Here is a 22907-nt window from a genome sequence, read left to right as displayed (position 1 = left end):
GAGGGCGGGGCCTCTTCTCCAGGCCTCTAGCATCTAACAGCAGCAACCTCTTCCTGGGAGACAATATTTTAAATGTTCACAACAGTTGTCTCCTGGTAACTTTTTGTTTCTTGTGTTTTCTCTCCTTGTTTTTCATTCTTTGTATAATTAGGAAAGTTACTGCTTTAAAAACATATACATGTACATTACAAAGTGGTTAAAAGCACACTCTGTAAAACTAGACAGAGTTCGAAATCCAGCTTTGTTACTTACTGGCTGGATGACCTTGGGTAAATTTCAAAAGCCCAGGTTAGTATCCAAGACATATAAGACGCTCAGAAAGAATTCCACTGAATGGAGACACATATTTGTGTCCCTTGATAAAATTAGAATCATATTGCTTGTGATATTCTTTTTTCACTTAATAAAAAGATAAACAAAAATCATATTTAAAAAATAAAAATCATACCCCTAATAGACATATAAGTGCTTTTTAACTTTCATTTTGAAATAATTTCAAGCTTATAAAAAAGTGGTAAGAATAATGAAAAGGGCTCTCATATATCCTTCATGCAGATTCGTGTGCTGACATTTTGCCACATCTTCTATATCAGTATCTGTTTATCTAATTTTTTTTGTAATCTTTTGAGAAAAGCTATAGACACTATGCCTCTTTACCTTAACTACTATTGTGGGTATTTCCTAAGGACAAGACCATTCTCCCATACAACTACAGTATTATCATCAAAATCAGGAAATTTAGCATTGATATTATTATCTAATATTGATAGTACATTTTTGCCAACTGTCTTAATCATGTCCTAGGTAGCAATTTCCCCACTGACCCAGGATCAAATCTAGAATAACACACATTGTATTTAGTTGTTGTTAAATATGGTATGGCTACATAATATTCCATTCATGGATATACTATCCTTCTATTTAAGCCTCACTCCTCTCATAAAGGACATTTGATTTGTGTCCACCCTCTTGGTATTAAGAGTCATGCTGGAATAAACGTACTTGAATAGAAGTCTTTGTCAGTCTGTCTTATTATTTTTTAAAGATGATTTAGGATCTTTAGAATGATCATTCGGGATCCAACAGGAAAAGAGAAACCACAAGAGTTATTTTAACAGAGAGAATTTAATATAGGGAGCTGATTAAACAGGTTTGGAAGTCTGTAAAGGCTGAAAGGAAGCACAGAGGGAAGAAGAAATAGTAAATTCATGGAACAAGGACCTCAGTAGCGCTGGAGGAACAAAGGAAATGTGTTGGATTATTGGACCCTAGGCACTTAGAGGCCCCTGGCTGACTTGAGATGGTCTGTTCATAGGAGAGAAGAGGAATGTTCATTAAAAAGACATTCTGAAAAGGAAGAGGAAATGCCTGGCATTCCTTCTCCATCTCCCCTTCAACTTAGAACAAACAAGTTGACTTGTATGTGCTTTAGTAAAATAATCCAAACAAACACACGAAAAGTAAAAGAATTTTGTGACCATAAGCACTGAAACCTAGCAAAATTCTGCAATGATTTGGAAAGCAATTTAAAATGTACATGTAATATACAAACTGGGCTTTGTAGTGGCCATCATTATCTCACGCAAAGAGAAAACGCTATAGGAGTTAGTTTAAAAAAAAAATCAAGTTACACTAAAACATTCTTCAACTGTAAAAATCCATTTGAAATGTAAATGATAGGAGTTGGTTGGTTGGTTCAAAGCAACAGTTGTATCTGTGTTTGAGAATGCATGATTGTGCACACAGTATGTTACCTTCTACTGATGCCTACACTTCAGAAAGTAAAAGAAAGGAAATGAAAAGACACAGGAGGAACTAGAAAAGGACCAGCACTGGCCTTAATAGCCACGTCACTGATTGTAAGGGTTTTTTTTTTTTTTTAAAGATTTTATTTATTTATTTGTCAGAGAGAGTGAGCACAGGCAGACAGAGAGGTGGGCAGAGGCAGAGGGAGAAGCAGGCTCCCTACTGAGCAAGGAGCCTGGTGTGGGACTCGATCCCAGGACCCTGGGATCATGACCCGAGCCGAAGGCAGCTGCTTAACCAACTGAGCCACCCAGGCGTCCCAGTTGTAAGGGTTTTAATTTCTTTAAAGTCCTAACATGTTTTACCAATCCTGATTTCATAAAGTACAATGAAATGACTGAAGATTCTATTAGCAGATTATTGATTACTTCCAGCAAGTAATTAACTGTCAAGTGTCTAAATAGAAGGGCAAAGCCAACTAGCTTTCCCATGTATGCAGCACCAAATAACTCAAAACCAGATAGGTAGGGATGGACAGAACAATGAGTTCACGATTTTCCACGAAATTCTGAGACCCGCATGTGGTGTTTAGCTCCACAGTGAACCATCCTCTGGGTCAGCCACAGGAAGCTCATTCCAGGCTGACAGTCCAAGAGACAGGAACTTTTCAGAGCGCTACTGGAGTAATTTCCTGTGTGAAAATCTCACTGCTGTTCTTGCATTCCTCAGGGTGCATTTCTTCTCATCTCAGAGGATGTTGCTCTTCCACAGGAAGAGGAAGGAACCAGTTGTTACTGGATGTGTGGGCGGAGAGAGCTGTGGGGCATTTTCAGCATGCCTCAGGCTCAGCTGTGGGAACTGGGGGTGCAGCTGAGATTCCCAGGCCCGGGACCCTGGGCAGTACTGGAGCAGTTAGGGGTCACGGCTTAGACAGACAATATCTCAGGGAGCTGGAAGGCAGAAATAATACCTGGAACTTCAACACCTCCAGTTCCCAGAAACGTGCTAATTTTCTAAAGGAAATTGTAAAAAAAGTACCCTGTTGGGCTGCCAGAGAGCGTATTTTATAAAATCTTTTTGGAGAGCCTCTCCTTTTTTTTTTCTTCTTTTGTACAATTTATAGAGAAGAATTTAAGTCTTAAATCATTTTTGTTGAAATGTAATTCGTGTAACATTTTTTTTGGTGAAAGGAAACATTAATGTAAGCTTTCTTTCTCTGTGACCTTGAAACTGTGAATAAAACTCAAAAATTAATATATTTTTCAATATAGCTAAGTCAAACCTTGGAACTTAAAATCATTATGATTTTTTTATTAAAAATATATTTTATTTGAAGGAAAAAAGAAAGCCTCTGATCTACACTATTAATCTCTTTTTCTAGCTGTACTATCTTGGTAAACTTTACAGATTATCAGATCTGTGTCATCTAAAAATAAAAGAAAAAAAGAAAGAAAAAGAAAAAAGTCATGTTCCTTTAACAGACTAAAAAGTTAAAAAGTTTTAGTTGGATTTTTTTTTCCTTTTTACAATCCAAAAACACATTTTTTTAAAGGTCAGCTATCACATCCACAACTGTTGGTAGTTTTCTAACATATGGGTCACAATATACTTCAAAAGCAAAGACACAACTAACTTGGAAGTAGTCTCTTTCTATCTCTAATATTTTCTTTCCTATCTCTAAAATAACTTGTATCTGAAAAAAAAAATGTGCTGTTTTCGTCTAAATGGTAATAGTTCTGGGAAAACGTTTTTCTTCATTACTTCCATTATCATGTATATCTTCTTTTTAAAAGTCTGACAATTTAATTACTTCATTTCTTACAATTTCGAAGGACAACATTTTAAAATTACTTCTCAACCCAGATGAGAATTCCTCTTTTATTCCTACTAAGCATTTCAAGAGTTACATTTAACTTTTGGAGTTCCTGATTAAAAAAAAAAAAAAAAATCACTGTGTCCTACTTAACAGGCTCATTATTGTTTGAAATGAAGACTAAAAGTCTTTTAATAAAAGGTGGACAAAATGTGGAAGGTACCAGCTAGTGAGTGCGGATATAGATTCTACAAATATCTATGTTCATTTCCCTTCAAATGCTTAGACCAAGGGTCAGGAGAAAGATAGCACAGGGCCACTGAACCAATATCTACAGATATGGTTCACATGTCTGTTTCCTTAAAGCTTAGTAAGCAGCAACAAAGTTACAAACATACCTAGTTTCAGAAATCATATGCACTAAACTTACAAATTAAATGCTATGTTAAAAAATACTGCAAAGTTTAAAAACTTCAAAAAGAATCTCCCCTACCTCCAAATTTGGAGGTGGTTTATATACATAAATCCAGCAATGTTAGCATACAGGAAAAGTGGTGAAAGCAGGAGGATTGTGCAACCTGATTTTTACTTATTTTCCTGGAAAAGTAAATGGGGAGTCTGAGGACAATAATTTGCATATTACCATTTTACACTTTTAAAGTTATAAATTTTAGTTTTGAGACATTTAGGTTTGCATACACTGTGTTCTTTTGAGTAAGTCTTTCCAAATCTTTGCTTACATAAGCAGGTAGGAACTGGAATAACTGAACTAGTTACACAATGTTGTTCAGTAACCAGGACAAACTGTTGCCACAACATCCATGGAAATATTCCCTCTGTATCTGCGAGTTTACTCTTTGTATGTCCATATATTTTATCAATGCATTAATATTTTTCAGAGAGCATACACCATATGACTATCTCCATGGAAGCGTGCAACATTTTTCTTCCTAAAAATACGCTGAGACAAAAAAGTCTTTCCAACAGGGAAACGAGTGCGCTTTGCTGAAAGAACACCCATCTCAATGACGTCTAGGAGGGAGGAGTGTTTTACCACTGTGCTTCCCTAAGTCACAGCAACAGCAGAGTATCAGATTCAACTGATCTGATCGCTTTCCTGAGCCTAAAAAAGGATGTGGTAAAGCCACAGTTCTTTCAGCAATCCCGCTGGCAAAATGACGCAGAGCCAGGAGATAATCTCAGCTATCCTGAGGTTACTCAAGGCTACACCTTCCCATCCCTGGGGAAAGGAGGTAGGGAATCCCACAGCTGACATCCAACCTGTCAGGAAATCCTCTTGGCTCTGCCTTCAAAACACATCCAGAATCAGATCACTTACACCACCTCCTCCGCTACCACTGTGGGTCAAGGAACTCCGGACGGCCATCTGACTATTCAGTAGCTTCCTAATTAGCCAGTCTGCTTGCTTCTCTCCACCACCACCCCCGGGGGCCGGTTCTCAACACAGTCATAGCTGCAGTGAACCTACTAAAACCCAAGTCAAACAAGTTCCGCCTCTGAAGGAAAGCCTCTGCTGGCTCCTCTCTCACTCCCAATCTGCCCTTCCAGCACTGCTCCCACTTGCGGGGGGGTACCTGCCCAGATATCCACATGGCTTATCCCCTTCACTTCTCACATGTCCCTTCTCGCGTGAGTCTCATCCTGGCCATACCTAAAGCACATCCCTCCTCCTGTCTGCCTTCAGCGCTTTCTATACCTTTGCGTTCTAGGGGCCAGGGGGGCTATATATGCTACGCCCTACCATACTGTACGGTCTATCTTTTAATCTGTGAATTGCCTGTCTTCCCCACTGGGATGTAGGAAGCAGGCTACTCCGGGGCAGGTGTTTTTGTTTCATTCCCTTTTTCTAAAATCAAGAACGATGAATGACACAGAACAGTTACTCAACAATACGGATTAAGAGACATATATGTTGTGGGTAGGCATGTTCTTGGCATTCTGCCACATCTGCTACCCACTGAGTCAAGCAACTTAAAGATCCCAAACTGGACTGATGCACTTTGATTGCTGTGGTATGTATTTTCAATTACTTCTGAGACATCTACCTACACCTTGCTCTTTCCCCAATTGGAATGTCCCCATTAAAATCCTATCCAATTCTGGTCAGGTCAAGAACTCGTCAAAAGATTCCTTCCAGAGAAATTCTCTAGTTTCCTCCAGCCCATTAATGATATTTTCTGAGTACTTCCATCAATAAACTTTCGTGACAATCACATACACTTGGTATCTACTATACTCCAAGTGTCGCTTATTTCTTAAACTCTTATTACTTAAAGATTTTATTTATTTATTTGACAGACAGAGATCACAAGTAGGCAGAGAGGCAGGCAGAGTGAGAGGAGGAAGCAGACTCCTTGCTGAGCAGATAGCCCCACACGGGGCTCCATCCCAGGACTCTGGGATCATGACCTGAGTCGAAGGCAGAGGCTTTAACCCACTGAGCCACCCAGGGGCCCCTAAACTCTTATTTCTGTTGGGCTATTTCTAAGTTTCTTTTAGTCAGCTCACTGAGCATCTCATGTTCTGTCTTCATGTACTATAATCTTAAATATTTTGACTGATGGAGCAACAAAAGACTGTAAACCCATGATTTTTTTCCTATAATATAATTGCAAATTCTCATTTATTGTAAAGAACTAATCTGACCTGAAACACTGTCCCCAATTCTAAAGAAAGACACCCACATTCTGTTCATAGTCTACACAGTTGCCAGAATGAAGATGAGAACACTGTTTTGGTTCTCTCTCAGTGAAGAGTCCATGTTTTGACAATCAGTCGGAGGAAACACTGGCAAGATTATCAACCTCATTTTGTTCATTTGTAGGACAAATAATAATAAAATTAATACATCAAAACGTAGGAATACAGTTGACCTAGAATAAAACATTTTAATAATCCTAGAATATTTTAAAATAAATTTTGTCTATAGTCAGTATTGTTTTAAAAAAAGACTTTGTTAGGATACAGAAGAGAAATTCCTATCTTGCCTGCCTTCTATAGGAGAGAGGTGAGAATAGGGGAGGGTCTGGAACATCCCATAGGGCCACATCCAATGTCAGTGCTAATGCTAAATGCTGCTCTACAACCATGATGTTAAAATGGTTGGTCCAGTTCTAAGTGAATAAATGAAAATATTAAAAGACCCAATGGAATCCCGGAAAACCCTCAAAAAATCAGTACATAATGAGTAAGAATGCAATCAGAATAAAGATTTAAGGATTCGAGATCAACATTAAAAAAATTACATCTATTTGACAGCCAGTATGTCCCTTTACAAACTGTCCCCCCAATTCTGTTTTTGTTTGTTTGTTCGTTTATAGCAAAACTTCAAAAATGCAGACTGGTGGAGCCCCTGGATGGCTCAAGCAGTTGGGTGTCTGCCTTCTGCTCAAGTCCTAATGGGATGGAGCCCCACATCCAGCTCCCTGTCAGTGAGAGTCCACTTCTCCGTCTCCCTCTGCCCATCCCCCTCTGCTCCTGTGCCCTCTCACTTTCTTTCTCTCAAATAAATAAAATCTGAAAAAAAAAATGCATATTGGTTACGGCTTATTTTGATCCTGAAATATTATATCAGATGTCCTGCCTGCTTTTAGAGGCACAAGTACAAGCCGGGAAGATTCCAACTGTTATACTGTATGCCATGACTTGTAATAAGAAAGCATCAGAGTGGGGTGCCTCGGTGGCTCAGTGGGTTAAGCCTCTCTCTGCCTTTGGCTCAGGTCATGATCTCAGGGTCTTGGGATCAAGCCCTGCATTGAATCGGGCTCTCTGCTCAGCAAGGAGCCTGCTTCCTCCTCTCTTTCTACCTGCTGCTCTGCCTACTTGTGATCTCTTTCTCTGTGTCAAATAAATAAATAAAATCTTTAAAAAAAAAAAGAAAAAAAAGAAAGCATCAGAGCCCAGATACCAGTACTCTCAGATCTATAAATCATTCTGAATGTAATATAAAATCAAGTCAAAGTAGGAATAAAAGGCAACTACTTCTATCGTAACAACCCTGGCTTTTGTCCTACTAGGAAATATGACAAATTAAGGCTTGAAGAGAAATCTTTTTTCTGTCCCATCTTGATGAAATGAATTCCAAGGGAAATTTCTTCCAGTCTTCTATGAAAACCGAACAAATAAATCCCCCAGATAAAGAGTAACCACCACAATAAAAACCAAAACCACCTACCAATACTGTTTGGTTTTTTGTTTGTTTGTTTGTTTGTTTTTGGCTTCTGGTATTTTTCTGGGTTTTAAAATTATAATCACACGCAAAGTTCAAATCACAAATACTCAACGCAATTATGCTTCATGCCAGACTGGAAACAAATCTCCTTTACAGTTGTGCCTGGTTTGTTGTACAGAAGCAAAAGAAAAGTAGCCAAGGTACAGAGACTATAGAATAAGAATTACTTATCAGTAGATTAATAAGATGAACATTTAAAGTGACCTCACTTTAGTTTTCTACCCAATTATCTACCAATGAGCTAAAAGGAAGATACATATATGAAAATTTAAAGGGAAAAGTTTTAGAGATATTCTTTATAAAAAAGATGCTTTATGAGCATATATTTATATCTTTAGAGAATGTCCTAGTAAAATAAATAAAATCAGGAATCCTTATAACTTGCCCTCGAGGCAACCAGCTATCTTCCAGATTATAAAAGAATCTACCTAGATGGGACTTCATTAGCCTAATCCTAAACTGATTTATGGCAAATATATTTTTGTTTTCCTGTGTTTTTTTTTTGTCTGTTTTATTTTTATGAAGCATTAAGCACATAACTCAAAGTAACAGTAGAGACTTTTTTATAATAGTCACTACTGGGTTGAACCATCGGAAATCACTGGCATTAGACTATTTTTGCCTACAAAATGGCAATTTCCTATAATCCAACCTTATATTATCCCTCATGTGGACATATTTGTACTCTTCAGTCTTACTAAAGGTTTACTAGCAGAGCTGCAAACTGATCATGTATTCATCGCACAGAACTGGCCTCTCAGAATTTCACATACATTGCAGTCCCTGACTTAGGATACTATAACACGGACTAGTTGACTTGGGCACCTTTGGATCACCATCAAGGAATAGATACTCTGCTATCACTGGCTAGGTGGCAATTAGGCTACTTGCACAGCAAACTGTAAAAAAAAAAAAAAAAAAAAAAGCTGGGTTATTCAGATCATGAGACTTTGCAAAACTTCAACGGAACCAGCAGGAAGCCTGAGTCTCAAAATGTAGACCAAATTTTGATGATCTAGGATAACTTCTAAGCCAGGAATACACAAATCTTGTAGAATAACAGCTTCATCAGAAGGCATCACCTCTCTTTTGGTCCTCTTACAGCAGAGGCAAAAACCTAACTCACTGGAATTTATGTTTTTCAAGTAAATCATTGACTATACATCTACTGACTACCTATTATAAGCCACCAACCCATGTGGCAACAATTAGATGTCCACTTAATTTTTAATGCCATAAGTAAGCTATTAATGCAGAAGTGCTAAGAGGAATATTTTATAAACATGAATACTACAAAAGACAGGACCACGGACCTGCCCGAGAGTCCGTGACAATTCTACATGACAATCAGCCTGTCGGTTACCCTCCCTCCCCCAACCCAGGGGGATTTCTTTTTGTGAAACTTCTCCTGAGTGATCCATGAGTCTTCTCTGCCTCGGGTTAAGTACAGGTTTTTTGTTTGTTTGTTCTTCTTGCTTTTTGAAGATTTACTTATTTATTTGAGAGAGAGAAAAAGAGTGAGAGAGAGCATGAGGGAGAAGGTCAGAGGGAGAAGCAGACTCCCTGCGGATCTGGGAGCCTGATGTGGGACTTGATCCCAGGACTCTGGGATCACGACCTGAGCTGAAGGTAACCAACTGAGCCACCCAGGTGCCCCAAGAAGTACAGTTCTTTCTGGTACAGGATAGATTCAACGTGGACTAGTCCCTCTACAGAATTCCTCTACCAAAAACACCATTCTTGAGATCTGCTGGAAAGGGTGTACTGTCATAATGTCAAGCATTTTTGTTTGTTTTTTGGCCACCCATTAACAATTTCTCCAAAATACTCAACGACACCGACACCATCACAGCAGTGTGACCACAGAGCGCGCAGGCCGCTCCTCCCACTCACTCTTACGACTAGTTTTGCATTGACTCGCGGGAACTGATGGCAGTAATGATCTGCCTTGCAAAGGCCAACAGACTCAGACTGAAAGGCTGAAACTCTCAGTGTATGACTTTACACTAAGTAAATTATATGTATATAGTCATTATTAACAAAATTGCAAGTACTAGAAATTCTTAGTCCCCACATAAACCATCAAGAGGGATGGACAAAGAGAAAGGACTGCCCTTTTTATAGCTTCTCAGAAGAAAACTATAAGTGAGTTTAGCATCTCTGAAAGGCAATTAACAGAGAAGAAAATCTGTTCTGTGACAACAAAGTGAAATGTCACCTGGATGGCACTTTAATAGGGAATGAGACAGTGAGTACAGGTTTAGACTGAGTTTAAGGTCATCAGAAGAGAAGGCTTTTCTGAGAAACTGGTGCTGCTCCCCCTTGTGGCTATTTAGGCACATTGTAAATATGACTGTAAAAGTTTTTTTTTTTTTTAATACTAAAATGTTAGGCTATTTAGACCACTTTTTATCTCCTCTCCTACACACTTTTTTTTTTTTTTTTAAGATTCTATTTATTTATCTGACAGACAGAGATCACAAGTAGGCAGAGAGGCAGGCAGAGAGAGAGGAAGGGAAGCAGGCTCTCCACTGACCGCTGAGCAGCGAGCCTAATGCGGGGCTCAATCCCAGGACGATGGGATCATGACCTGAGCTGAAGGCAGGGGCTTTAACCCACTGAGCCACCCAGGCACCCCTCCCACACACTTTTTAAGGAAAATGTATTTTGCCAAATAATTTAATGCCACTTAAATGTTAAAGAAAACTTACTGTGGTAGAATCAAAAGAAAGGACATCCACAACAGGGGGAGAAGTCTGCAAATCAATTACCTCAAGCTTTGGATTAATCTGTGTATATAGATAAGAAAAGTTAACATTAGTTTTTTCTACCATAAGAAACTGGATGCTATTTGTAACAACCTAGAGGGTATTTCCTAATATTCTAAAATTAAATATATTGTCATATTTATGAATATGGATGCAGACATTTTAAACATAATATTAGCCTATCAAATCTATCAATGTATAAAAACAGATCATTAGGACCAAGCTGAATTTATTCCAGGGATAAAAAGTTGATTTTACATTTGAAAATCAATATAATTCACCTTTATAAAGGAATTTTTAAAATAAAATAAAATGACCCACCTCCAGAGATGCAGAAAAAAGTCCTAGCCAGTTCATTAAAACAAGAAAAGGAATAAAAGGTGATAAGATGTAAGAATTAGAACAGAAGAAATAAAATTGTCATTCATATGTAATTATCTATGGATTAATTCCAAGGGAATCTACTGTTAATCATTAGGACTAACAAGAGAGTTCATGAGATCCAAAATCCATACACAAAATCAAATTCACGTCTATACTTCAACACACAGAAAATGTAAATTTGAAAAAGACATCATTTATGGGGCGCTCTGCTGGCTCAGTCAGTAGAGTATGCGACTCTTGATCTCAGGGTGGTGAGTTCAAGTCCCATGTTGGGCACAGAGCTTACTTTAAAAACAGTAAGAAAAAATTTTTAAAAAAGAATAAAAAGACATCATTTACAACACCATAAAAATTTTAAATACATCACAATAAACATATAAAGATGTGTAAGATCTCATGGGAAAAATAGTAAAACTAACATGATAGATATTTAAAAAGACTTGAATAAATAGAAGGCTATACCACCAAAATCTCAGAAACGGCACCCTATATACATGGGAAATAAACACAAAAAGTAAATATAGTATATGAAAAATAGCACAACAAATCAATAATGGAAGTATGATTATAGTTGAGAAAACTGGCTCACCATATGACATACAAAAGTGGACAGTAGATAGATTACAAAACCTAAATGTTATGTTAAAACTAGGAAGTTATAAACTATAAGGTAAATAAGAATATCTTTGTCACATGGGGTCAAGAAAGACATCTTAACAAGAGACACAAAAGCAAAGCCATAAGGTAAAAAATAACAACACCAAATTTTTAAAAAACCTGATGCATCTGATGACATCAAAATTAACAATTTGTTTAACAATGGACACCACAAACTTAATAATCTGATCATGGAAAAGGAAACAGATTGTGCGGTCTAAAACTGAAAAAGTAGGTTTTTCTTACACAGCTACAAATCACTGTGAAAGATAGTGATCCCAGGAAAAAAAATTATGGAAGAGAAAACCTAACAGTTGACCAGCAATATGGAGAGGTTTACAGAAACATTAGTAATTAGACCAGATTAAAGCAAAATGCCACTTGACACCTATTAGATTCTGAAAATGAGAAAGCTCATGATGCCAGCCTTCTTTATAGCAGTACTGTTTATAATGGTGAGGAAAAAGCAAAACAAAACAAAACAAAAAAAAGCCACAGCTCCAAATCCCCTAATGTGTATCAACAGCGGAAAAGACACATAAGTCATGGTAATTACATTCACTGGAATCCTATACAGCAGTGAAAATAAATGAAATACAACTATGTACAACATATGTTTGTACAAATTCAGAATCCAAATGTATGACTCTCAGGATTTTAATTTCTTTTTAAAGATTTTATTTATTTATTTGAGAGAGAGAGAAAGCACACATGAGCAGTGAGGAGGGGCTAAGGAAGAGAGAGAATTTCAGGCAAACTCCCCACTTAGTGCAGAGCCTTACGTGGGGCTCGATCCCAGGACTCTGAGATCATGACCTGAGCAAAAGGCCGAAGCTAAACCTACTGAGCCAGCCAGGTACCCCACAGGATTTTAAGTAAAAAAAGCAGTTTATGGAGAAATACACTCAGTATGATTTCATTTCTATAAAGCTTAAAACCATCTAAAACTAAGTAACATCTAGTTATAGGTTAAAATGTTATAGTATATGAAAAAATGAAAGCAAGGGAATAATTAACTAGATTGGTGATTACTTCTGAAGGAGGTTACTTCAGAATTCAAGAAGACCAAAGGAAAAAAATTAAAAATAAAACCACATCATCACCAAATACTTATAAGGACTGTGCATATAAATTAGTTAACAAAGGGCAACAAAGGTAGGAGAACTCTGTATCAAATGAATGGTACCAGCAATGAGTATACAAGAACCTCAAAGAAGAAACTGTTGACTGGGCACTTAGGGAGAAAACCTTTTCTATGGAGGAAGCATAGGAAGGGCTTAAGATGGATCCCTAAAAACAAAGGTTTAGGAAATAAACCGGAGACAGAGATGAGGTGAAGAGCATCCCTGAGCACAGAGGCAGAATGCTGACATGACCCTTTTGGAGAGGGCAGCAATAAGACAGGTTGGCAAGGGGCAAGCTGGGAAGGGTGAAGGAACTGGGGAAGACACAGAGAAGCTGGGGCCTGCAATGCGGTTTAGCAAGGTGAATCTGACAGAGGCCTGCAGAGCACCAAGAAGGACGTCGGGTAACAGCGAGAACACAGCTACAGCTGTCCAGGACTGTGCTGATAAGGGCTGAGCCCAGGGAAAGAGGAGCAGAATGATTTTTTAAAAAAATTACTTTTATTAACATATAATGTATTATTAGCCCCAAGGGTACAGGTCTGTGAATCATCAGGTTTACACATTTCACAGCACTCGCCATAGCACATACCTTTCCCAACGTCCATCACCCAGCCACCCTCTCCCTACACCCCCACCCCCCAGCAACCCTCAGTTTGTTTTGTGAGATTAAGAGTCTCATAAGGTTTGTCTCCCTCCTGATCCCATCTTGTTTCATTTTTTCCTTCCCTGCCCCCCACAACCTCCCACCCTGCCTCTCAAATTCCTCACATCAGAGAGATCATATGATAGTTGTCTTTCTCTGATTGACTTCCTTCACTCAGCACAGTACCCTCTAGTTCCATCCACGTCATTGCAAATGGCAAGATTTCATCTCTCTTTTTTTTTTTTTTAAAGATTTTATTTATTTATTTGACAGACAGAGCTCACAAGTAGGCAGAGAGGCAGGCAGAGAGAGAGGGGGGAGTAGGCTCCCCACTCAGCAGAGAGTCCAATGTGGGGCTTGATCTCAGGACCCTGGGATCATGACCTGAGCTGAAGGCAGAGGCTTTAACCCACTGAGCCACCCAGGTGCCCCAAGATTTCATTTCTTTTAATGGCTGAGAAGATGTGGTATATAAATATGTGTGTGTGCGTGTGTGTGTGTGTGCGTGTGTGTGTGTGTATACACACACAGAGGAGCAGAATGATTTTAAAAACACTTATCATGTTTGATGGATATAGCTAGAGTTCTGGAAACAATAAGAGACTTTTATAATTATCCAGCCACTTGTGTTAGAGGTACGTGCCCAGGAGTGTCTGTGTCCCAGGAAAGGAGTTAGCACCATGCAGGATGAGGACCAGGGCCTATCAGCACCTCTGTTTCTTGCTGGCTGCCCCAGATAACAGAAAACACAGCCTCCTCCTATCAGCTCTGAGTCCACAGGGTAGGCCACAATAAGAAACCTGAGGATGAAACACCTCCCTTCCAATCTTAGCCTAGCTGGCCAGAGAGTGCCTGCAGATATTTTATTCTCTTTTATCTACTGCCACCTAGTGTAGACATGAAATCACTTACCTATGAAAAATACAAGCTGGTTTTACCCTCTGAAATTGGAACTGCTCAGGAAATCTAAATCCCGTGGAAACAGCATCTCTCACAGAGCAATCCGTAAACTTCTCCAAGTTGGAAAACTCTTGATGTGACTAACAAGTTGCTGCCACATATGTTAAATGGAGCAGAACGTTCTTACTGAGTAAAACTCTACAGTCTTCTCCAAAAGAGAATATGTGTGTGTGTGTGTGTGTGTGTGTGTGTGTGTGTGTGTTGCGGCAGTGGCGGGGGTGGGGGGTGGTGGCGGGCAGGGAGATGCTTCTGGTAAGGCTCTTCACCGGCTAACCTCCAGGAATATCAACAGTCCATCCTAGCTCTTTGTCCTTATTAAGGGAAAAAACCACATCATAACTACACTTGCCTTGACGTGGAGTAGACTGCCTTCTGAGGGGCTGAGTTCTCTCTATCACTGACCGTGTCATTGAGGGGTTTGTGCAGGACAGAAACCTTGTGCAGCATCCCATTCTGAGGCCCTGCGTACCGCCACACTGAGGAGTCCATAAGCACAAGGACTGCTACTAACAAAATTCAGAAGGACAGGAATATGCCTATCTTGTTCTTTGTTGCATACTCCAAAGCTAGTACAACATCTAGCACATCCGTACTTACTGCTAACACAGCAGCATTTAATTTTGATTATTTTGAAGCATTACCTCAAAATGGTTAAAAGCACAAAATGGAACCAGAGTGTTTGGGTTGAAATGCAAGCACTGCCATTTACTAACTTTAAGTTTTAACTTACATGTGCCTCAATTTCTCAAGGAATAAAAACAGTACTTCATAGAGCTTTAAAGGAAGATTTAATGACAACTTATATAGGCTAATTAGAGTAACTCTGTATGTACTTAATATTGCTATTATTACTAATATTATTATGTAATCTCTGAAGAACCTTTATTGAGGCCCGAAACAACATAAACATATGCCATGATTAGAAATAAAATACAAGATTTGTAGAGAAGTGATCATTTTTTATCCAAAATTATGCTTCTAACCTTAAGAAAAGGTTGAGATAAAAACCCAATCTCAGACCTGAAGACTTAAATTGGTCATTTTTCAACAATGGATCATGGCCAGACTGTCACAAATTATTATTATAGAGATAGCTGGTTAAGTTAAAGGAATGTTTCCTTCCTGTTAAATATGACACAGAATTTCCTGTGCAAAATTAAGAACTTACAGATTAAAATAAACTCAAATGGGTACTAGAAGATTAAAAGCCACCAGAACAATTATTTTATTAGTAAATTTTTTTTAACCTACCATAATCCCTTCTTACAATATTCTGCAGTTATCCTAGAATAATTATTTTGGTGCCTGTGACCCTTAGGATGGCTTTATTGTCTTCCCATTAAAATATGCAAAAGAAGAAGGTACTGCACACAGATTAAGTTCCCCTTCAAGAAGGAAATCTGGTTTTATCCAGGAGCAGAACTGCGCAGTTCAGCTCATGCCAGTCTGAAGAAGATAAAGACAGCATGAATTAGCGAGGTGCCATAGCACAGCAGGCTCTGAGTTAAGAATCCTTTCCCACCAAAAAAAGAAAGAAGCTGTTCTCACGTTTTTAATTAAGATGGAGTGCCTTAGCTGGCTCAGTCAGTAGAGCATGCAACTCTTGATCTTGGGGTTGCAGGTTTGAGCCCCAAGTTGAGTATAGAGATTACTCAAAATTAAAAATCTATACATTTAGGGGCACCTGGATGGTTTAGTCATTAAGTGTCTGCCTTCGGCTTAGGTCATGATCCCAGGGTCCTGGGATTGAGCTCCGCGTCAGGGTCCCTGCTCAGCGGGAAGCCTGCTTCTCCCTCTCCCTCTGCCCCTGCTTGTGTTCCCTCTCTCGCTGTGTCTCCCTCTGTCAAATAAATAAATAAAATCTTTAATGAATAAATAAATAACTATAAATAAAAATAAATATTAAAAGAAAAAACAAAAGATGGAGTGCCCGAGCCAGAAGTGCCACAACAAAGATCTGCAGTCAGACCAGTGGGAAGCACATGGGGGGGACCTGTCCCGCACAGCTGGAGCTAGGACTGCATGCTGCGCGCTTTCTTTCACGTGGCCTTCTCTCTCTCGTTCATTCTAAAAGCAACCTGCTATCACCCTCTCTATCCATGTAGTAATTAGTAATTTACACATTTCCTCAGCTGGAACCCAGGTCTAAGACTCCACCTTCAAACAAGCAAAGCTCAGAAACTGGCAAATGGGTCACTTTCGTAAAGGGTCTCTGTCACCCAGAAGACTGGGATTATGCCACTCAAATGAGCCTCACAGAAAACACACAAAAATATAAACCACAGGAATTCTCTGTTGCTTCAAACTCAGAAATAGAATACTCATGGTTACTATAAAAAGAGCCAATTAGGGAAATTAACTACATCATTTAGGAGCCATTTTTTCCTACATCTTTCAATAATACCTTTTTACACCTTTTTATCGTGAATTCTGACCTCAAAAAGTTTTTTTCTAATTTCAAATATTTCCAGAGTAGCCTATCATATATGAACTGACCTTGCCTAAATCTTTGAGGGGGGGGGGGATCAATCCAGCACATTTAGCAGTTCAAGGTCAAATATACTGATCATAAACGGACATAGCAGTATAACATCTATTCTGATTCATCCCTTCCATCCTAGGGATATTGTCAAATTAATGGTTTTTTGGTTCTAGGAGGGATCCTTGGACATTAACTTGAAGGCTTCAAAAACATTCGATATTTACCATTTATTTCTAATATTAAAGATATCCTCTGTCCAGAAAACTTTACATCCTTGCTTACTGTAAGAACTTTTCAAGAAAAAAGGAAAAAAAAAAGGCAAACGGTTGTTCATATGCAGCATCTTATCACTTTTCTGGTATTTTATATCACGTGGTCTGTGGATGTTTTACAAACATACGTCACTCTGTGTACTTAATTGAAGCAGCCGTGAGTGCTTGATAGATCATTTAAACGAGGTGCACAGAGGCGGACATTCTTAAGGCCATAAACATAATTCAGTCATACTGCTCGACATTCTGTACAGTATAACTGAATTCTAATTCCAGGAGGAAAGGTTGGTTTTTAATAGATTTTTCAAGTGTACATGTGAAAATTATGGTTGAGAGTGACTTTGCATGACTGGGGTCATCTTGACCCAGCCAAGCAAAGCAGCCCAGCCGCTTTTACTGCTTTCTGGCTGCTGTCAGAGCCGAGCTTCTCAGACAACTTGTTGACATTTTCAACAAAGTCCAGCACTCTTAAGTGGGCTGGGGCTGACAGCAAATCACAGAGAAAATAACTTGGGCGTCTACTGCAGGGGTGGTGTGGTGTCATGGAAATATCACTCAATTAGGAGCCAGGAGACCTGGGCTCAGCCTGCAGCTCTACCCCCCATGACTGGAAAGGTGGCTGACTGGATGACTGGGCAGCATAGACACTGAGGACCAAGCCCAGCCAAGCCCCAGAAATGCTAGAGTAAAAAATACCACGAGTCAATAACCAGCTGGGGTAAAACAAGAAAAGGGAACTTCAAATATATTCTACATATACATTATGTAAACACATGTGATCCCAGGGAATCCACAAATACATACACCATTGTAGAAACTGAAACAAAAATGTGATGAGCCACAAATTATATTACATTATTTCTTTCAAAGAAATAAAAAAAAGATACAATAATCATCAATAATCATGATGATACAGTAACAAGCAGTAAAGACATGGTAAATAATCCGTTTAGAAGAACTGGAAAGATGGTCAGAAGACGGAAGGACAAAAATTATAACCAAGAAAAAACTAGAATAGAAATCCCCAAATGAGGCTAAACAAAATCTAGAAAATAATCCAAAAAACTCAAAAAAGTTTCAAAAACGTAAATGTACACACACACACACACACACACACACACACACACGCATACTGTGACTAACCAAAACCAAAATCAAAGCGTGGACTGGGGGGCAGGCATGGGGACCGTGGAAAGAAGTATGGACCCACTACGTAAACAGTGTGTGGGGTGACTGCGTTTCCACTCAGGAGTAAGTGTTAAGAACTCAAAACAGCTACTCTCAAAGCAAAGCAAGGCTCTGTTGATGATGGAAAAACAATTCAGATAAATAGGTAATAGTGATTTCCAATATCAGCTTTTGGGAGGAGAAAGAGGCTTAAGAATAATTATGCAAAATGGGAAGAAACAGACAAACACTAGCCAAGTATCCAGCAAAGATGAATTCTGACTCTGAAGAGAGTAGAACATTTAAATCTATAGGACCTAGGGGAACTTGTCAACAATGACCTACAGCTAAATAGATAATTACATATTTGAAAATACATGTAGACAAAGTAGGCAAATAGTAAAATGATTCTCAGTGATTAGGCTTAATGCCTAAATTCTCTTCTTTTTACTGTCCACAACATTTTTTTCCCTATGGTCATAAAGAGGCTGTAAGATAACTATTCCAGGAACTGTTATAAAAATTCTTGCCTTTCAGCCCCATTCTCGTGATAGCCATCACAGATGCTCCCTAAACACATGAAGAGTATGAGCTAATTCAAGCTACACGGTCAACGCTGGCCGTAGGTTTGATTTCTCATTTCCTATGACACAATTTTTTGTGTCACTGACACAACTTTTAAGCTTTATTTCTAGACCTTCAAGCCGTGAATCTGAGGCTTCAACAGAATTACACACTATCATTACTTATAGTTTTGCTGTATTATTGAAAATAAGTGTTTCTCAAAGAGCTGCTGTTTTAAGACATAACTAAGTTTTATATAGTAAAGTATAATTTCAAGCATCTAGTTGACCAGTTGCCCCAAAATGTACACTTGCAAACAGGCAGATGACTGGGGTGCAAAGTACTCACTTCAATGGTCTCGATTTTCCCTTCGTGGGGATGTGGTGTCCTTGGGTATATATCGGCAAGATGAGGTGACGCATCCAAATGTAACCTTTTGAGATTTCTTTTTATCATATCCTTACAATTCAAGTCATCAAAATTAGTCCTCCATAATAAGACCTATAAAAAATTAATACATTGGCACTTAAAATTGACTTGCACATAAAACCAACAGAATTAAAAAAAGAAAGTTTACATGATTGTTCCTCAGACTAAGAAGGCTGAAATATACATTTCAACTGTGCTACTAGTTCCCACTACTACTTTTCTAAGGGTGAGAGAGATTTAGCACTTTCAATTGCCTTCGTGTCCAATTTAGAATTTATGCTAAGAAAGTAACGTATTCCTTTAAAATACTCTCATGTTTTCAAAGTTCAAAATCATGTTCTTGGCGGTCCACCTCATTCAGTCCATCTGCCTATGGATGACTTTGGACACTTCCTCAAAAATGCAGATTTGCTACATGAACAATTTATCATCCTCAAGGGGCTTAACATTTGAAAAAAAGACCCAGAGATAAAAGGTGAGGCAAGAGTTCAAGTGGAAGTGCCACACCCACACTGGGACCTCAGGAAATCCCACATATAATTAAGTGTCAAGAAGAGCACAAGAAATAACCACTATTTGAGTTCCAGAAACTGTCAGAACCGGTACTAGTTCAGCAATGAGACAGCAGACTTCCTGGCATTAAAGTAAAATATAAACTCAGTGATAATCATCTTAACACCTACAAAGGAGCTGGTTGTAAGAATCCTAGCCAACGTGTTGGATCCCTTTACCCTCACCAAATCAGAGAAGGAGCTGAAAGATTTACAAACCTGTGCGTCTGCACCTCCTGAGCTAAACAGCTCTCCACCTTTTGAAAATGAAACAGTAAAGACGGGTCCCTAGGAAATAAAAGGAGATTTGAAAAAAAAAAAAAAAAAAGCACTTGGTAATGTTTTCTCATAGCCAGAAAGACTGTATGAATTTTTCATCCTAATCTATGTAGACGATGTATGCAGTAAGTCTGATAGAACGTATCCAGTCAGTGCCAACTAATGTAGGCGGAGTAAAGATAATCAAGGAACCAACCCAATTATATTAAAACACATACCAATGATACTAGATTAAAAAAGCAATACTAATACAACTATGAAAATACACTTTCTTTCCATTTAAAGAAAAGCTTCTAAATGTGTAAGTGAATAAGAATGTCTGTTAAGATTTTCTGGTTTTGGACTCTTTGTTCATCAGATCACTAGCAGAAACCGAAGGACAAGTGTGTAAGGTAATCTGGACAAAGGCCATTTCCTGACCACAAAGGGCTTCGCAGAGCTCTCCCCTCACTCGGGACCAGGGAGTCACTGAGAGTTTTGCCAGCGGGCGGGAGACAGGCAGAGAGCTGTGACTGTGGAACACTGGGATCACGACTGTAAGAATGATGAATTCAGGCAAGAATTAATGTTTGGAGCCCATTAAGAAATGAATGCAGTTATCGAGGTGAGAGGTAGTAAGAACCTGAAATTAAGCAATGACTGTGGCGTTGGGCAAGTCACAAGATGCATGGCCTTTAGGTCAATTTTTCCATCAAGAGTAACTCCTTCTCATCTCAAATATATTACTAGATGGTTTGTTCTTAATGTCCTTAATTGGTGTAAGCAACATTGGGGGGGAAATCATTTTGTATTTTTCAAGTAGATCATCACACAGACTTGGGTTATTATAGCCTCTTAAACATCTTCACTCTAGACTGAAAATTTTCATCTTTGTGTACATTGTTTTCCTCCTAAAATATATTTTTCCTATCATTCTGAATTATTATTACCCTATATTATTCCACGAATATTTTAACCCTTGACCACTTTTATTGGTTGTTTATTCAGCCTGAATCCATGGATATACATGTATCTGAACTAGTTAGTGTCTATTCCTGCTTTGCTCTAACACAGCTGCAGAACAAATGATAAAGCAAAGCAGGAAGCCAGACAGGATATATGAAGGCAGAAAAGAACCCCTTCTCCCCTAGACCACAAAGCCTATTCTATTTATGGAGATAAACAGATCACACTTGGTTAAAAGGAAGTACCTAGTACATCTTAAAACAAAACAAAACAAAAAACAACAACAAAAAAAGAGGATGCAGTATGTATTCTAAAAAATTTAAAGAAGTTTGAATATTTACCCAGAAAGAAGGAATAGTTTACACTTTTTGTTTAGTGCGTTGTATGCTGGGTGTGTCTGTGTGTGTGTGTGAGATTGAACAGGCTCAATAAATAACTAGCCTCTCCCTCACTGGGTTCTAAGTCAATTAAAAATTAACACATAGGAATGTCATCTTTCTTGCTGCTGAAGGCTTATAAAGAAAAAATGTGGCTTTATCTGTGGGCAAATGGGCTGAAGAACTGAATCCCAGAATGAGTCACATTTGAGTACCCTGTCACAGGCAAGACTGAACAAAGGCAGGCATGCCCACAAGAAATACCAGAGAAAAACACTGAGGACAGGCTCCTAACAGAAGGCACTGGGCTCTCCTTGTTGACTTTCTCCTTCTAAACTCACCAATCAGATTAATGAAAAGGAATGAGTGAGAGGGTGTGCAAGGCGAAGTGGCAGAGCTGTGGACAGCCTCCACATGAGGGGAAAGATCAGAAGTCAGGAAAATGCTTCTCCATAGCCATCGGACCAGGCAAATCTACGTTACATACTGAGGAAGCCAGCAGTGGAGGATTAATTTCAGGGCTACTGAAAGATACACATTGATTTTGATAAGAATTACAATAAGTAATATTTCTAAGAGTTGCTTCCAGAGGATAAAAACAAAGCCCTGAAAGCAAACATTCTATGTGAGTCATAATGGTAACGTGTGCTATACCTGGAAAGATCAAAAAGATATATAATAAACTGGGCCAACGCCTTAAAATATATGTTATTTAAAAAGCACAAATCTTAGTGTTAATACCGTATGTCCTTGAAGGGTGTATATGAGCCTTCCTTCTAAGAGATCCAGAATCTTAAGTGTACCGTCTGAAGAGGCCGTGATGAGGTAGTGGCCCGAAGGATGGAATGATACACAGTTAACTCCACCACTGTGAACTAATTCATGGGAAAGAAAAGCAACAAGTTCAGAGAACAATTTCTAATTCTAGAGATGTCTCTTTGCTCTGTTAGCAATATTAGCTTGGAAACAATAATCCGTTAAAGCCAATGTCTCCACAATACCAAAATTCCACATAGGTCACTAAAACAAGTAAGTAGCTTATGATCATAGATTCAACTTCCAGCAATGAGACTGAATAGCTTTAAAACTGGAAGTATGTCATGGAAGGATAAGCTAGTTAACCATAACTATGAAGTCTTCAGACACATTACCAATATAATATAACCAAAAATGGATTGTAACGAGCTCACATATGGTATACAATCTAGCCTTAAATGAAATTTCATAACCGATTAGTGACTTGAGGCTTGGGTATGAAGAGTGTGGCCGTCTATTTGCAGAAGTGCAGTCTTGCTAGCTTCTCCGAGAATTCATTCCTGGACACCATCTTTCCAACAGGAGGCAGCATGACACAGCCAAGAGAAGGCTGTTCTTCCTCGTACTTTATAAACAGATAACCCTAAGCTAGTTCGAGCAATTATTTTAGCAAGTTACTTATGCTCCTTAAGCTTCAATTTACTGATCTATAAAATGGGGGCAATAATAACAGTA

General features: G+C 38.7%; 1 protein-coding gene across 6 annotated transcripts in view; it reads right to left on the bottom strand.

Moving 5' to 3' along the window:
• The window catches only part of POC1B (POC1 centriolar protein B), a 99312-nt gene that overhangs the window by 29578 nt on the left and 46827 nt on the right, over nt 1-22907 (bottom strand). For 5 of the 6 annotated variants that reach the window (XM_032346809.1, XM_032346805.1, XM_032346803.1 and 2 more), the window contains 4 exons: nt 22158-22291; nt 20035-20103; nt 19184-19336; nt 10523-10600 (listed from right to left, as the gene is read on the bottom strand). In XM_032346809.1, the coding sequence (XP_032202700.1) occupies nt 10523-10600; nt 19184-19336; nt 20035-20103; nt 22158-22291 (434 nt within the window). The remainder of the gene's footprint in view (nt 1-10522; nt 10601-19183; nt 19337-20034; nt 20104-22157; nt 22292-22907) is intronic. The other variant, XM_032346804.1, reaches the window with a different exon arrangement.

This window comes from Mustela erminea, chromosome 6 (assembly GCF_009829155.1).
Source record: "Mustela erminea isolate mMusErm1 chromosome 6, mMusErm1.Pri, whole genome shotgun sequence".
NCBI classification, from domain to species: Eukaryota; Metazoa; Chordata; class Mammalia; order Carnivora; family Mustelidae; genus Mustela; species Mustela erminea.
Note: the sequence above shows the minus strand (reverse complement) of the source record. Positions and strands in the feature narration are given on the sequence as shown.